Raw genomic sequence first — 18,557 nt, forward strand, 5'->3', positions numbered from 1 at the left:
CTACTGAAATCGAATGAATTAGATATAAACATACCCAAATAGATTAATAACAATCAAAGAAAATGAATAAGTAATAAAAAGTCTCCTAACAACAACAAAAAAACTCAGACTAGATGTCTTTACCACTGATTTTTTTCAAACTTTTAATGAAAAACTAATATAATTCTCTCCAAATAATTCATAGAAGTGAAAGGGAGGAAACTCTTCCAAACCCACCCTACAAGGCCAACATTAACTGTTACCAAACCCTGAAAAGGACAAAACATTAAAAAAAAATCTGTAGATCGATATCCCTAATCAGCACAGATACAAAAATCACCAACAAAATGTTGCATATTCAACAACACATTGAAAAGATCACATACCATCATTAAGTTGGTTTCATTCCAGGGATGTGAGGATAATCTGATATATGCAAAATCAATAAAAGTAGTATGTAACACAAATAAGATCAAGACTGAAAAGTCACATGATCATCTCCATAGATACAGAAAAAGCATTCCATATAATTCAACATCCCTTCATGATAAAACTTCTGAACAAATTAGGTATAGAAGGACATACCTCAATATAATAACAGGTGTATGTAGCAAACTCATAGTCAACATCATATTGAAACATTTTGTTTTGAAGACTATTCTTTCATAGCACACACATTTATATACTTCTTTTCTGTTAGTTCTTGTTCTGGTCTTGGAACACATTTTTTAAATGTTTTCAAATTGACAATATGCTTCTTCTCTTTAGTGATCCTTTTAGATCTGTCACAGGCCTATTGCTGACTCCTTTTTTCTCTCTTTTGCACACTTTATTCCAGTCTGCAGTGTTGATGAAAAAATTGTAATGTAGAGAGAGTTCTTGCCACAATTTGTTTTTCTTTTTTTCACTTTTTAATTTTTTATTTTTGGTAGTGCTGGGGATTGAATCCCAGGCCTTGTGCATTCAAGGCAAGCACTTTATTAACTGTGCTATATCTCCAGCCCCTTTTTACTTTTTTATAGATAGTCTTTTGGAAATTTGGGTCTTCTGTCTTCAAGCCATGCTGAGGATATAACTTTTGTGCACTTTTATTTTTCCATTTTTTTGTTGTTCTGTGTGGTTTTGGAAGAATATTTGGAGATGGTATTTAGGAAACTTATATGAATTTCCTTAAGCACTGCTTTAACCATTCACATTTTATTCCTTTGTAATGTCTTCTTGGGAACATGGATTAGTCATATAAATATTCCTTAGTTTTGATAACTGGGATTTTATTTAGTTTTATTTTATCAATGATACTTAATTTAATTCCATTGTGACTGGAGAACATACTCTTTTTATTTCTCTTTTTCCTAAGGAATAGTCATTTGAGTTGTCTCAACTGCGAGTTTAAGGTTGGTACCAGAAACCTCACACCTTGATTGTCCAGTATCCCTGAAACAGTTGAATTTCCTCCACATTATTGTAAATGCTTAGACACCGTTTATATTTGGTTTGTCAGCATCACATCATACACATGAACACTGCAGGAATTAGCAAAAACCCTCAGGGGAAGTTGCATGTTGAATGTTGAACTAAATTCCTTATTGTTTCCTTCCAGCTCTTATCCAGTTTTTCTCTCATTCTAGGGAGATGATTGTAAACTGTGATGTTGTTCTGGATTTTCTTTGTTGGAAGATGTTTGGTTATAAATTCAATCTCCTTAATAAACACAGGTTTTTCTTTAAGCAAATAAAGATTTATTTTAATGTTTTTGAATTTTTTGGTCAATTTCACTAACTCATAAATTGTCTTTCATTCTTTCATATTTTGTGAAAAAAAATTTCCTTAAATTTCTTTCTGCTTCATCGATTATTTTTAAATATTGCTTGATTTATAAATATTTGGGGGAATTTTCAAGATAGATTTTATTGTTATTGATTTCTATTTTAAATTTGATTATTTTAACCTCATATAAGTGTGGTACAACCATCAAAACCAGAAAGATGATATTGATATATTTACTACCATTGAATACTCATGTTCAATTTTCACTTGTCCCAATAATGTATTTCAAGGCTAAGGATCCAGGTCAGAAATAGTCATTTTTTTTTCTCTCCAGTAGTGAATTTTATCAGATATGTAAGAAAGAAGTAATATAAATCTTAATAAAATAACTTTTAGTAAATGGAAAAATAGAGATTCCCAACTCATTTCACCAAGCCAGTATAATTCACTCAATATAATTCTGATAACTAAATCAGACTGAGACGTTTTAAGAACTGAAAGATATTAATTAATCTCTGTCAATATATCAGTTAAATGAAATAACATACATTGAAGGAGTAACTATAATATCTATAATATCTAGATTAGTGGAGCTATTTATTTACTTATTTTTAATGACTATTCTTGGATGATAAGAAATAAAAACTGTAAAACTGTTCCTTATGATTAGAAATTTTAATTGACCTTACTTATTTTAATAAGTAAACATTACCAAAAAGCTATATAACTGGCTGGAAATTTCTTTAAAAGGTTGTAGAAGGGTGACTAAGAAAACATGCTTAAATTGATTGAGGAAAAAAAATAAAATATTGTATTTTGGTTTATATTTTCTTATTGATAAACTAATTATCCTCATGAAGGATTGGTTGTCCTCAGTTGTGCCTTAGTTACGGACTAACCAAATATGGAAATTTTATTGGTCTCACTGTTTTCTTCTTTAATATATTAAAGTTTTTCTTTCTCTTCCTATTCTGTGGATGCTCAAGTTACTGTGACTCTATTATTTCTATCTACTCACTCCCTCTGGGAGTTTATCTACTTACATTCTGCTGGTGTTCTTAAAGCAAAGTACTTAAATCACAGCACAGAAAGAGGTTTTACAAAAATGATCTAATGTCATCTCTATCTGCCTTCTATATATTAAAAAATGTAATTTGCTGTAGCAGTACATGGGTTTCTGACTCATTGTTACACTACTGCAAAGAAAGATCTTTGATCTTAGTGTGTATTGATGAATTAAACATAGTCTGTGTCTACTTTCAAGACATCATTAAATAGTCCTAAAATGACAATTCCTTTTCAGTTGCGTTTTTCAAGTTTTGAATTAAAATATTGTGTTTTTCCTTTTTGAACATCATGAAGATCCTGCAGTTGAACAAACTTTATACTAAAAAAAAAAAATCATAGTACTGAGAAAAGGTATCTTCTCACCTTTTAAGAAGCTTTAATTTTAGTTTTACCCACAGTATTATTCATACCCTTAGTCAATCAAAGTGAAAACGACTCATTATTAAGGAACAGTTACAAATTTCTTTTAGTTTTCTCTTAATTATATATTTTGTCACATAAAATCACCAGCAATAGTTTCAAAATTAATCTGGGATATTTTGTTTTACTTTCAACTTTATTCTTCCTCAACTTTTGGGCATGCAGATTAAAACATAGATCAAAGGCCAGCAGCATAAAATTACAAAATAGGTTACAAAATAACAACATAATTCATACTTTGCAAACATATATTTATTTAATGATTGCTAATTGAGTGTCTTCTTTATTGATAGCAGTGTTCGACCTTGAACTTACTGTCCCAGCTCAGGTGCAGTTGCTTCATGTTGATTATATCCCCATTGCTAAGTAGCTCATATATTAAGGCCAGAATTAAGGGTTTTCTGATATATATAGCTTCATCCTATAGTTGGCTGGGAGATTTTGATATCCAGGAAGTAGGGTAACTCTCCTACCAAACTTTCTGCACTGTAAATATGACAAATACATCCTTTAACTAAAAATTTCCTCAAGAATCATTTATTTCTCAATGTAAACAGTATTCAGCCCTGAGTATTGAGCAATAAAATCAGGAACTTAATATTGTTGATTCATCAGTATACTTGAAAAAAAGTCTATGTAAGAATGGTATGCGCTTACATCAGTTATAATTGCTTTATGTAATCGAAATTAAAATACCTATTTTAGTATTTTTAATTGGCTTTTGGAAAAACCAGTAGCTGAAATTAGCTTAATTACAGATATTAATTGGCCACAATGTATAACTTGTCAGAAAAAAAGTGGCAAACAATTAAAACAACTCATCTCAGAAAATATCATCAACCTAAGTTAAATTATAAAATCCTTTTATTTACATCATCTAAGGGTTGACTAGCAGGGTGAGTTACCTTTTCATTTAGTGTAAAAGTATGAAAGCTTAGTTTCACATACTGAAACTGTTTTTAAAAAGATTTTTAAAAACACATTTCTAGTTAATAAAATATGTATAACATGTAAGTTTTTTTTTTTGTCTGAGGGAAAAAAAGTCATTATGTAATGTATGTTTTCTTAAAAGAAGTGTTTTTTTTTTATTGCAAGGGGTAAAAATAAATATTGTTTTAAAGCCATGTAAGTACTATTTTGCAAAATGTCTTTTTACCATGGAGCTTTGGTAGCTTAGAAACTGTGCCAGATTGGAAAATAACCAATAGAGAGAATAGGGCTGCAGAAACATTCAGACAGGCAGATTGGGCCATGTATTAAAGGTGGAGATATATCCTGCCAGGTCATTTGCAACCTCTGAATTATGAGTGATAAATACTAGACCAAAAAGGGAATACAGACAATTCAGCAAGGGGAATTGAACAAATGTAATTAAAACTCTGCTGTAATACCAGAAAATTTGAACCTCCAAGGTAATTTTTTTTTTGCTTTATCTCATTTACCTTTCTCTTTATAAAATTCTTTGTGAAATATGTGACAGATTATCTTCTTGAAATGCTTGTCTTCTTGTGGTTCACCTTGTAAATGCTTTATATCCTTCCTTAACAAGCATTTTCTGAATTAGAAAATGAATCCTTGGTATCTTATTGGGTGGTGATCCTCAAGGAAGTAATAGAAATTATGTGAAAATGTTTTTCATAGCAAACAGAAAAATATATGGGTATAAATCACCATTACTCAGGTAAATTTCATTAAAGCAATCTGTTTTAGTCAGCTTTTTCAGTACTGTGAATAAAAGACCTAAAAAGAGCAATGTAAAGGAAGAAATGTTTATTTGGGGCTCATGGTTTCAGAGGTCTCAGTGGATAGATGGTTAACTGCATTGCTCTGTGCTCAAGGTGGGGCAGAACATCAAGACCAAAGGGCATGGCAGAGGAAGACAGTTCTAGATGTGGCAACAAGAAAGGAGAGAGAGAGAGAGAGAGAGAGAGAGAGAGAGAGAGAGAGAGAGAGAGAGAGAGAGAGCACTCTGCTCACCAGAGACAAGACATATACCCCAAATGCAGGCCCCCAGTGACTTACCCCTCTTCCAACCACATTCTACCTATTATTACTACTCAGTTAATCCATTTCAATGGATTAATGCACTGATTAGGTTTAGAGTTTCATAACTCAATCATTTCATCTCTGAACTTTCTTGCATTGTCTCACACATGAATCTTTGGAGGACACCTCACATGTAAACCAAAACAGAACCCAAAAATCTCATTGAAGGAAATCCCAAAAGGGATCAAGAAGTCTAGAGCACCATCAAATAAGGCACTGCTATGGATATTTGTTAATTACATCATTTGGTAAATGTTCACAAAGCTGAAGAGTTGCACACATTTTGATATAATATAAACGTATTGAATGTACCTTTTAAAGACTAAGTGGAAAAATACTAATGGTTACATACAATGCACAATAGATAAGGTCAATAGGAATGCCTGTACAATAACTGAGAATTAAGTAAATAGGTGTCTTACATTGGAACCTTGGAATTTGCTATCACCAATCTAAAAGAATGTTGCTAATAAGGGAGGGAGGAAGGGGGTATGCATAAATATTTATTAAGATCATATGAGTTAGACCTGGAGGTGATTTCTTTACAGACATTATGTCCTTTAATCCTAATAGCTATATTACAAATTCCAGTGTGTGCTAGAACTGGTTCTTGCTGGTTCACAATAAACATGTAATCATATATTATTCTAGCTCTGAATTCCATGATTTCATATTGATATTTTTAATCAGGCATTGAGGGAGTATTTGCAACTTTGAAATCAGCAAAAACTACAAATTAGTGCGTTTTTTTCACCTCTCTGTGAGCAAGTTTGTTAAACATTTAGGCAATAAGGAGAGTTATATACTATTTAGGTTCTAGCATACCTCCTAATTCAAAATTCTCCAAGTTAATTATTTAGCAAATATTTTAGTGAATTAGCTTTCTTATCTTAGGTAGCTCTAAATATATAATTATGTTTTACACTAGAAACTTTATCTTAGGTTATTGGTTTAGATATTTTATATTTAAATATTTTCATAGGGGAATTTTTTAGTTAAAACATACTTTTTTAGATAAATCATTAAGTTTTCAACTGAAAAATTTTATGTTTTTGAAATAGAGAATGTGTCTACATTTCATCATGAGGAATATTTTATGATTGAAATAATAAAAACGAGTTATTAAGATTGATTTAAAACTATGATTTCTTTAAGATAATTTCTGATAATATTCTCTTTATTGATGTTTTGCAGTGAGGCCCACAGTAATAGAAACTGATGTTTATGTAAACAGCATTGGACCAGTTGACCCCATAAATATGGTAAGTAATTCATTTTAAAATATAGAAATCCAAAATATATGCCTTCATAATACAATGAATACATAATTTCTGATAACTGATACAGAATGAATTCAGATTACCATGTACAAATACTCCATGGTAGGTATAGAGAATTTGAAATAAAATACCCCTTATCTAAAAACTAGCATGTTATTCCAATATACTGAATTTGGTAAGACTATTCTATGGCACATATGAATGTCACCTGATCCATCAAGAATGTGTCTCTGAAGAAATCTGGGAAAAGAAAATCAAAAGCCCTTACAGGAAAGCAGTTAGTCTGAGATGGAGAAGGACTTCATGACAGAGAAAGCAGAGTGCCCAAAGTCAGAGAAATGAAACAGCCTCAAAAGATCAGGAGAACTTCCACAAATTTAGTGTTAACTCAGGCTGAAGAAATATTTAAGGTCCTTCTTTAGTATGATCTTTTAAGCCATCATAATAGGAAGTGCATGCATTGTGTTATGTTTTTATGTGCTTGTATCTTTTGGGGTAAGAATGTCCAGAAGCTTTCAACAGAGGTATGTCGTGGTCAGATTGATATTTTCATTATCTTACTTATAACAGTACAGAAGATGAATGTAAAAGACCAAGATAAGAATTAGAGAAACCAGTTAAGGGGTTGTTGCATTAGTCTGGGCAATAGATCTCCAAGACTTTCAAGAGTAGCAATTGAGCAAAAGCAAATAATACCACATTTAAGAATATTAGATGAATTTTTCAGGTTTTATGACTCAGTGGTTGTACATGGGCTCACTGCAAGGTATTAAGCTGAATAATTTTGCAGATGGTAGTGGCTTCATTTAAGATACATGTATTAAAAGATACATGCCTATGTGCCCCAAATGCAACAGGCACATTCAGGAGGAGTTGTCCAGCAGAGATTTGTATTATAAGCCTGCTTTTCTGGGAAGATGCTAGAACTGTATATTGGCATAGATCAGGAAGGAAAAGGGGGCAAGAGGCATACATTTATCTTAAAACTACAAGAATATGTGGGAAAATCCAAGGGGATAGTTAGATTAAGAAAAGCACTGGTTTGAGGATCAGACTGTATGATAAGATCAATGTGTGTAAAATACAGGTGGAAGAAAGTTCAGAAAGGGGGCATAATCTGGTAAGTCAGAGGGGTAGAAGAACCAAGAAAAGAAGACATATTATTCTCTAAGGGGTTGAAAAGAACAACAAATAGAGGAATAGTAATGAATTGCCCATGTACCTTAAATTAAATGAGAAATAGATTAAATGAGGCCTACTGGCATTAACAATTAGGTGGTGTTTATCTCTGTTAGATGAAATTTGTTAAAATGGTGTATTAGTCATGGTTCTCTAGAGGAACAGAATCAACAGGAAGTATGATAATAAAAAGGGAATTTATTAGATTGGCTCACACAACCAGAAGCTGGTAGTCCGCAATGGCCATCTGTAGGCTGGAGAGCTGGAGGAAACAGTAGCAGCACAGTCCAAGATGCTGAAGCCTCAGAACCAGAGGGATCAATGTTGCTATCCTAGTCCAAGACTGAAGGCTTCTGGAGATTCCCTGGAGAATCACTGGCAGAGTCCACTTTGGAAGATTGAAGGAGTGAGAGTCTGACATCCTCAGGCAATTGCAGCAACAATCAAGACCCCATTCAAGAAGCATCTAGCTTGCATCTGCTGCAGCTTCCCTGTTCTTTCAACTTTCATTCTCATCCAAGCCTCCAAGGTTATTGGATGGTGCTTCCCCCTCTTAGGGAGGGTCTTCACTTCAATTCACTCTCCCACATGCCAATCATTCCTAGACACACTCTCACTGACACACCCAGAAGCCTCTTCAGCATCTCTTTATCCAATCAAGTTGACCATTTAAATCAACCATGACATATGGTGAAGGTAGGGAAAAGAAACCAGTTGAATTGAACATCATCCTCCATCCTCAGAACTGGTCCCATTATTGAATCTTAGTGCCCTGAGCACTGAAGATACAGATGGGTCCTGCTAGGACAGTTATGTAATCAGAAACTGGTTTGAGTACAGGGGTAGACAGGAGGAATAAGTTCTAGTGCTTTGCAGCATGGGATGACTATAGTTTACAACAATTTATTATGTTTCATGAGGAACTAGAAGAGTTTAAATGTTCCCAGTACAAGAGAATTATAAATGTTTCAGGAGATGGAATTCCTAAGCATCTTGATTTGATCGTTATAAATTATATATAAGTATCAAATCATCACACTGTAGCTCATAACTATGTAAAATTATCATGTATTTTGTTAAAACTTAGAAAAACACTCTTAAGAATATGGGGCATGAGAGAATAAGAAAATATAGAGAGGGACATTTAAGAAGGAAACAATGTAGTGTGCTATTTATTTTTTATACATAGAGTTTTATTATTATTTGTGATACTATTTGAAGGACTAATTTAATATTAACAACAGAAATTATTAAAAATAGACTGCAATGTTCTGCTTTAATTCCTATTACGCCCTTTCTGTGATTTAAACTACAGGGTCCTATGTAATGGACTCAATGTGTTGTACTGTTCATCTCCTTTGATTTTTCTATGGGTATTATTAGTCTGCTAGGGTTGCCTTAACAAAGTAGCAAAAAATGTGACATTGAAGCAACAGCTCAGAGTGATGGCTGGCCTGGTTTCTTCTTAGGCCTTTCTCTCTGTTTGTAAATGGTCATCTTATTGCATCCTCACATGGCTTATCTTCTGGGATTGTTCATCCCTGGTATCTCTTTGTATCAAATTTTCAGTTCTTACTACAAGTCAAATTGGATTAGGAACCGCCCTAAGGGCCTCATTTTAAAATAATCATTTCTTAAAAGGTTCTATCTCCAATTATAGTTGCATTTGGAGATACTAGATATGAGGGCTTCAGCATGTGAATTTTGGAGGTAACTCAGTTCAGCTCAAAGAAAATGATCTGACATCAAAGATAATTCTCTGACATTTTGCTGATGTTCTTCCTCACTTAATTTATTCACTTATTACTAGAGTCAAAATTATATTTTTATTGCAGGCCTTAATCACTTTATACCTGGGGAACCATCCTAATATGCTAAACACTGCCTGTGTTCCCTTATTCCTCTAGTATGATAGCCACACTCCGTTTTTCTCCTCGTAAATATGATGCTCACGTCCATAACTGGCATTCACTTTCACAGCTGTTTGCGCTGATTTCTGTAGTGACAGCATGCGAGCCATGGCGTAACTGACATCTTTGTCACCACAATGTAAATGAATAAGAACTGGCTGTGGATAGATTGATTCTGAGAGGATGGAGGGATGCCCTGATAGTCTGGCCCAGAAGTTGCTCTTAAATTAGGAGCTCACACCATGGAAATATGGGGCTGAAGCCAATCTTTGTAAGAAATTTGCTAAACCTCTGCAAGAAAGGGGAAAGAAACTTAACAGAAAGGAAAGAGGACGAAAAAAAAAAAAAAAAAGGCAGGGGGGATGAATAGCAGACTTTAGGAACTCATCCTTTTAAGGATGTGAGAGCTGAGGTAGTAAATGAAACAACAGATTTGGCAAGAAAATGAAGGTACAATAGTGCCAACAAGAAAGAAAGGGAATAGAAAGTTTCAATGAGATTTTAATGTGAGCTATGCCCCAAATTCCTATACAATCTGTTGATTTTTATAAAGAGAAAACATGTTATGTACCTGTGTGTAATAATGTTAAATTTTTAACATCATGCAAAGAAGAGTTTCCTAAGGTAATACATTATTTAAATGTTAATTTTTCTTTTGAATCCTAAAATATTCCGTTTCTAGGTAACCAATACCTGGAGAAGATAAGCCTATTGAGCACGTGATAAACTCTGCATTTTCCTGAAATAGGTATTTTTTTGTTGTTGTTGTGAGGTTTTGTTTTCAACTTTCCAAAATTCATTAAATAACAGCTGTAGTCATTAAAATAAAGAGACATAAGATTCAAAGCTCTATCAGTAATCTGGAAACTCTTTGACATGAATGGGTACCCAGAGGCTTCTATGATAATCTTCCTCTATAAAAGATTCATGCTAATATAGGTTTTGTTTTTCCAGTAGGGCAAATTACACACTTGTAACCTTGGACAGTGATACTTTTTTAAAAAGCTAATTAAATGAAATTGCTATTGAAAATAGTGATAGTAAAACAAGTTAGCGAAAACTCTATGGAACAGTTATAGTGTTTATTAAAGAAAAGCATTGTCATAGAAGGAATTAATAAGAAGCTCACATAGTAGACTATTTTAACTAAACAATGCAGGAAAATTAGAATTCACTTTTCATAAAATGAACAAAATTGCTTTGAATGTGAGTGTAATCAAGCAAGGAAACTTGAGCATAATTAAGCAAGCAGAAAAGTAGTAATTTTTTTTTTAGTTTCTCTTCTTAACTACTCATACAATTTGAGTGGCTGGAAGGAACAAAATTAATATATTGGCTAACTGTTTTCTTTTTTTTAAGTTAGCCAAAATTTCCTTTGTTGCAAGGTGGATGTTTCTTTTGAAGCTTGGCTACATAAAATAACATTTTTTTAAATTACTGATAAACCTAAAACATCATTCTACAATAAGATTTGTTTTTCTCTTCTGTTTCCAGGGTTACATTGATATTTTCAATCTCGCTGTCTCTATCAAAAATATATTCAATAATTACATCTTAAATGATGAATGAATCGTCAATGAGTCGATCATTTCTTTAATTCTCTTTTTAAGAATTCACAGTCAAAAAGAAAAAGCATTTACTGAAACAATGGAGTGACTCAGGGAGTTCAACTTTATGTTCCAATTAAATATATCTTACACACAAGTAGAAAAAAATAATCAAGTAGAACTGAAGGCGAGAGAGAGTTAATAGTATTAAATTAGACTAGAATTAAAGCATCTTTTAATCTCTTAGCTTTACAAGTTTAGAGGAATGTTCTAGTATTTTGAGTACATGTCTTAGCAACTTAACTTCTTATTAGCAAGTACTACATTCAAGGTTATAATGATTCTTCAAGACAAGTCAAGAAGAATGAGCTCTAGGAAGTTCTAGATGATATTACAGTTATCTAAAATAGTTTACAGCACAAGATTAGTAAGTACAAACATAGCTATAATGGAAAAGTAGAGATATGATTTGGACATGGGTTTAACTCATAGGGACTGGTAACCCTTATAACTATATTGGACTACCAGTTTGAAGAGGTGACTAACACAGGAACTTTGAAAATGAGAAACAAGAGAGAAACAGATTATAAAAATTGGTGAAAAATGATAACAGTTCATATATGAAGAGCTTAATACTTGCCATTCTAATTATAAAAGTGACATGTCATATAGTCCTAGAATTTGCTTCTGAAGCTGGATAGACTCTTCCTGCTAGAAATTCTAATTGGTCTTTGTAAGAGAGACAAATAGGACTGAGGAACAAAGGGACACCAGCTATGAAGAGGATAATTTAAAAAGATATGGGGTACCAGCTGGGCTAAAATAACTCCCTACCAAAAGGAGTGACAAAGGACTAGGAGTACAAAAACAATTGAGTAAATTTAGTAAATAAATGAAGTAAGTTTATACTGGCCACAATATAAATATCTAACAAAAATAACCCCTTTCAGACTTCTTTTAAAGGAAATACAATTGCTCCCTGTGAAAGGCAAAAATAAGTATATGTAGAGCTACAAAACTCATAAACATTATTCATTATTGAATGGTAATAAAGGATTTTTCTCAGTAATAATTTTTTTTTGTTTTGCATTCATTTAAATAGAATGGCCAAACAGCAAAAATTAATTTGGGTTGTGTGTGGGGGGGGGGGGTAAAGTTAAAGAAGCTATACTAACATTCAAGTATTTGTATTTTGTTGTTCTTTACCTGTCTCATTTTGATAATAAACCCAGACATGCAACTTTTGTTTAAACATTCTAAATATATTGAGAAAGATACGGGTGCAGAGGGAAATTTTTCTTTATATTATTTTTCATTGCAAGTGCCACATTTCTCCATCTTGGTTCAGACAACTGGCTCTAATATTTCATAGGTTGATCTATCACTGTCTCTCTCCACTCTTTCACTCTAGGTTCTTTCTTCATTCCCTACCTCTCTTCCTCCAGAGCTCTCTCTGTTTTGCTTCTAGATTTAAGGAGACAAAGCCTTAGGCATAGCTTTTCTATATCAAAGAAAAATTTTTATTCCTTTTAGTATATTAATAAGCAATAGTCACTCCCTGCCAAGTACATTAACTTGAGGAATTAAGAACAGCAAGAGCTCCACAGAAACAAAATTTTTTTATATATATCTAAATAATTGACCTACATCTGCAGCAAAAGAGAAAGATTTAAGCCTTCTTGGAAGAGATGAATTGCAAAAATTGAAGAAATGCACTTGTCCTTTACCATTTTATGTTTATTTTCTTAGTTTGTATATTTTAATAATTTTAATTTCTTATTTCTAAGTGTTAATTCTTCTTTTGTCACTTGATGATGTAAAATCTATTGCTTGTGACAGTTCTTATTTTAAAACAACATGAAATTTGAGTCAACAGTAACAGAGATAAAATTTTAAAAAATAAGGAACATTAAAAAATTAAATTAAGCCAGGCATGGTGGTACATGCCTGTAATCCTAGTGGCTGGGGAGGCTGAGGCAGGAGGATAGAGAGTTCAAAGCCAGTCTCAGCAAAAGTGAGGCACTAAGGAACTCAGTGAGTCTCAGTCTCTAAATAAAATACAAAACAGGACTGGGAATGTGGCTCAGTGGTCAATGCTACCAAGTTCAATACCTGGTAACCCCCCCCCCCCAAAAAAAATAAGAAAATAGATATACCCTGTGAATATATAAATTGAACTCTATATATTCAAAAATTAAAAAAAATAATTTTTAAATTACATTTGTTTAAATTACATTTTGTTTAAATTACATTCAAACATTTATTTTTATTTCATGATGTTGTCATATTTATTTACCCTTCATATGTGGCAATTGGTGTGTTGGTTTTAAGTTAAAAAAGATAAGGCCTCCTTCTTTGAGATAAGCATAAAGTCTATCAAGGAAGATGAGAAAAAAAATTAGAGTATATAAAAGGGAAAGGCCAAGAAAGTGTCTGTGTGTAATTCAATATAGATTTTAAATTATAAATGATGACTTAATGCTGTATTTTCTTTTTAGTTAATTAATTAATTAATTTAGGTACTGGGGTTTGAACCCAAGGGCATGTAACCATTTAGCTACATTCCCAGCTCTTTTTATTTTGCATTTTGAGAGAGTCCCACTAGGTTGCTTAGGGTCTCACTAAATGGCTAAGATTGTCCTCAAATTTGCAATCCTCCTTTCATCAGGCTTCTGATTCACTGGGATTACAGACGTGTGCTATGATACCCTGAAATGCTGTATTTTCTAAAACAGAATTTCAGAAAAAAAAGTGTTTTTCTTGAATCCAATGAAAATAGAAGAGAGGATCTATGGAGTAGAGAAAGGAAAGTGAGAGGAAAGGAGAAGGGATAGGAAAAGGGAAGAATGGTGGAATGAATCTGATCAAACATGTATGAATATACCTTGTGAATTCATCTTTATGTATACTTGTAATACACTAATTAAAAGAAAACTATAAATAAATAGAAGAAAACACCAGGAGAGATGTGAGGAGGAAAAGGGGAAGTACTGGGAACCAAATTGCAGTAAATTATATTCCCTGCTTGTATAATTATGTCTAAATAAACCCAATAATTTATATATATATATATATATATATATATATAATATGAAACAATTAAAAATAAAAAAACACATGCAATATAAGAAAATAGAAATTACATTTAGGTAAAGAAAAAAGTTAACTTATCCTAGAGTATATAGTGGCTACTATTGTTACTACAGTTTTAACTAATTTTATGTATATAGCTTTACCAAATGTTTCAATAACATACATATGGTTTTAAAACATTGCATCTTTCTATTTATTGTACTATGGGTATCATTTCACTTAATTACTTTTTGAGTTAAGCATATATCCTACATAATATTAGAGGTTGTATTTGTACCATAATGTATTTAATAATCTATTACTTAACATTTGGTTGTTTTTAATTTGTTTTGATTATGAGTATTGTTTATTAAATTCTTTTGGCCACCCATAATTATTTCCTTAGGATAAAGTACACATTCCTGAAACCTAGGATGATGTTTGTCTATTTTGAATTATTTTCTAGTAACATTTTTCAAGATGGAGTCCCAATATAGTTACAATCTAAAGTCCTATGTCTTAGTACATGTACATATAGAAGAGTTCTGCACAGCATGGTAATTCTGGCCTCTGGCTACATTTCAGGGGGAAAGTGCTGGCAGAATACAAGCCTTATTTATTTCAGTTTATGATTTTTTCATACAGGTAAATTAAAGCCTGCTTTTAGCCTTGCTTTCAACTTTACTCCTCCAAGCCCCTACTTCATGTCAAGTGTTATAGTTGATTGAAATATATACTATGATTCCTTATTTTTTAACCCCTGTGATTAAAATTGAATTACTTAAACTATTTGATAATTATCAAGGACTTTCAATACTGAACTCAGTTATTATATAACCTGTTTTTTTTCTTTTCTTAATATAAAATTTATTTATAGGAGGAGAGTGACAAGTTATCACTTTGTTAATAATATAAAACACAGCAAAAATAATACACATCTGGGAAAAAGGAGTAGTGGCATGGCCTTAGATACCTTCAGGCAGCTAATATTTTGCCCTAGGAGATTATAATCTGAAATTACTTACAGGTTCATATATTAGTTGAATGTTGGAAACCAAATGTACTCTTAATTGTATGTACACAAACATTCTCATATAGCAGTTAATATGGAGAGCTGGTATATGAAAAACAAGGTAGCCCTCATGATTCAATTTGAAGAATAGTGACCATTTATGAATATTAAGTATAAAATTAATTTAAAGTCTGAAAATTATGCAACTAGATTTCAATTACTTAGAATTGAGTTTTAATTGACTCAATTTCTTTCTTTACTATTCTTTCCTTCTTTCTCCACTTCCTCCTCCTTCTTTTCTATTTCTCACTTTTTATTAATTTATTTCTTCTTTGTAAGGAATCTAGTACATATAAAATCACTGAGAAATTGATGGAAACTTAAGACAAAGTTTCAAATCTTAATAATCCCAAATTATAGATAAGAAAAAGGTAAGTTGTTCTTTAAAAGAAAAATTCAAATTCTCAGACAGCTCTACTGTAGATTTTGGTTTAGTAATCTGGGGGCAAGTTAATGAATCTGCCTATGAAGAAATTTAATTAATTAAGCTTGTCAGCTGCTATTTTTTTTCTTGTTTTTTTGAGGCATGGTCTTTCTATATTGCTTAGGACCTAAATTTCTGAGATTGGCCTCCAACTTCTGATCCTCCTTCCTCTGCTTTCCAAATTGGAATTATAGGCATGTGCCACTGTGCCATGCCTGGCAGCCACTATTTTAAACCATCTTTCACTCCAAACTAGGAGGGAATTAGGCAGGATTAATTGAATGTGACACTGATACATACAGATGGGAACTATTTTAGTGAGGAAGCATCACTGGGAAACACTGAATTCATCTTGGCTTTAAACCCCACTTATAGTTAGAACATTTTTAGCAAAATAATTTCCAACATTTTATAATGTTTCCATAATGAATCAGACTGGGAAAGACCATAGTGGTGATTGCCTGGTTCCCACATTCTACCAGGGTGACTGACATGGTCGGCACTATATTTTAGCAAATGGCTAAATGACTAACTCAGAACTGGGATGTGGTTTGCTCATTCCATTTAACCCCTAATCTTTGCACTGCACACAACTTCTCACTACTGCACACACATTTGATACACTCAGCCATTGTCTCATTGCTTATCTAAAAGTTATTTAAAAGTATGCACATAATTAAAAGGCAATGCCTAATCCTTAATTCAATGTGTTTTTTTAAAAATCTGTAACAACAAAGATTTTAAATAACTTGCCTAAGTTTTAAATCTTAGATTGGCAATGAATTTGAGACAATATTGGTTGTTCCGAAGTTTAATTAAAATAGGAGAGATAGCTCATTTGAATGTCTTGACTTTGGATATTACAATGGAAGTTGTGAAAAAATAGTTATAGAAATACATCATGTATTATTTATTATATAATGTATAAATTATGAAAAGCCTCGGCATTTTTAGTAGAAACACCCAGCATTGTGATATGCATAATGGGATCCAAACTATAAGACTGAGGTAAACAAAGGAAGGGAAGCCTTCTAACACCCATGCCAACAGTCCCTCCTGATGGCAACCTACTGGAAGTGTTGGAAAATTCTTCATTTTCTGCCTTGAGAATATGGAGAGTGGTAAGAAATCCATAAACTGGAAATAATATAAATAATTGATAACATGAGCTATGTTGGTTACTTCTAAATGTATCATTTCAAATATAGGGTTCTCTTTTGCTTAGAAAGTCGATTTCAGACAGCAGTGAATGTATGTTGACTAAGTACAATTATGGGAACATTTTCTATAGAATATAGAGCAATTGATGCTGTTATCTACCACTGAATCAAACTATCACAGATGTTGCACATGTGAATGCAAATCACAATTTCCAACTGGTGATGTGGCTTTTTCAGGAAGAAGAGTCTTCACCAAAATATCAAGTATCCACTGCAGAAAATCCTTTACTGTGCTTTTAATTGGGGGCAGTCTAGTAAGCAAGGTAGTTTCTATTCATGTATGTATTTGCTGTCTGTTTTAGTCAGTTTTGTGTCACTGTGTCAAAATACCTGAAAAAACAACTTAGAGGAGGAAAGTTTATTTGGGGTTCAGGCTTTCCAAGGTCTCAATTCACAGACAACCAACTCATTATTCTGGGCCCAAGGTGAGGCAAAATGTCATGGAAGTGGGGTTGAGTGGCAGAGAAAGACAACTGAAGTTGCTCCCCTTGTATCAGCCAGGAAGCAGAGAGAGAGGAGAGGGGTAACTGAGTGCAGGAAGAATGAGTCTTTCCAGGGCACACCCCCAGTGACCCACCCTTTTCAGCCATTCCCCACCTTCCTACAGTTACCACTCAATTAGTCCATTCAACCTGGGAGGACAGGATGGATTAGGTGGCATCTCACACAATCTGATTATTTCAGCTCTGAATAGTCCTGCATCAACACAGGAGCTTTGGGGGGACACTTCATAGCCAAACCAGAATACTGTTATACTATATTTTGTACTTAGGAAGTTTGCTACAAGCAGATTAAGCATACTCATTCATTCAGATATTCCACAATGATAACAGGGATACAAATATCATTATAATAAAAATATGATAAAAGAGAGGACAGTATAAAATAAGTAACCAGAACTAGTAATTGGGAAAATATGAATTTTATCTCTCTAGATTACAAATTTATGTCTCATGTGGATAATGTGCATTATAGTGAAGAGGTTGAAGTTGTGGGATATGTGATCAAAATTTCTTACTTGCTGTATGACCTTGGAAAGTTATTTCCTTATATCAGAGTGGGAAAATTCAGAATAGCATGAGAAGATAGAACTTGAAAATGTAATCATTTTGCAAACACAATTTGATCGACTCTAGAAAGCAAATGAGAATGCTGTGAGGAAAATTACTTTTAGCTTTATCTGCTTAAATGAAAGATTACCAAATGTACATTTGAATTTAATTAAAGTCTTATGAAAACATTTCTAATTTAGTAAAAGTAGTAGACTCAAAGTGAATTTCATGCTTTTGCTTAATTGTTTTATTTTTCTTTTATAGAAATGAAACACATGGTAGTTTTTATTAAGGCCTTATGAATCCATGAATGTCCATTACTGCTGTTTTAGATCTGTGATGGTTACTTTTTAAGTGTTACCTTGGTAACTCTGGTACTCAGATATTTGGTCAAACACCAACCTAGATTTTTCTGTTAAGGTATTTTTTATATGTGATTAACATTTTTCATTCAATCAGATGAAGGCTTAAAATACTGACATCCTAAGAGGAAGAAAGATATTTGGACTTGCCAGCCTCCG

The 18,557-nt window shown here is 32.7% G+C and overlaps 1 protein-coding gene across 2 annotated transcripts in view; it reads left to right on the top strand.

The window, feature by feature from the left end:
- Positions 1 to 18,557, top strand: part of Gabrg1 (gamma-aminobutyric acid type A receptor subunit gamma1) — an 81,015-nt gene that overhangs the window by 29,550 nt on the left and 32,908 nt on the right. For both annotated transcript variants that reach the window (XM_026386556.2, XM_077803386.1), the window contains exon 3: positions 6,475 to 6,542. In XM_026386556.2, the coding sequence (XP_026242341.2) occupies positions 6,475 to 6,542 (68 nt within the window). The remainder of the gene's footprint in view (positions 1 to 6,474; positions 6,543 to 18,557) is intronic.

The sequence above is a fragment of the Urocitellus parryii genome, chromosome 10, assembly GCF_045843805.1.
Source record: "Urocitellus parryii isolate mUroPar1 chromosome 10, mUroPar1.hap1, whole genome shotgun sequence".
NCBI classification, from domain to species: Eukaryota; Metazoa; Chordata; class Mammalia; order Rodentia; family Sciuridae; genus Urocitellus; species Urocitellus parryii.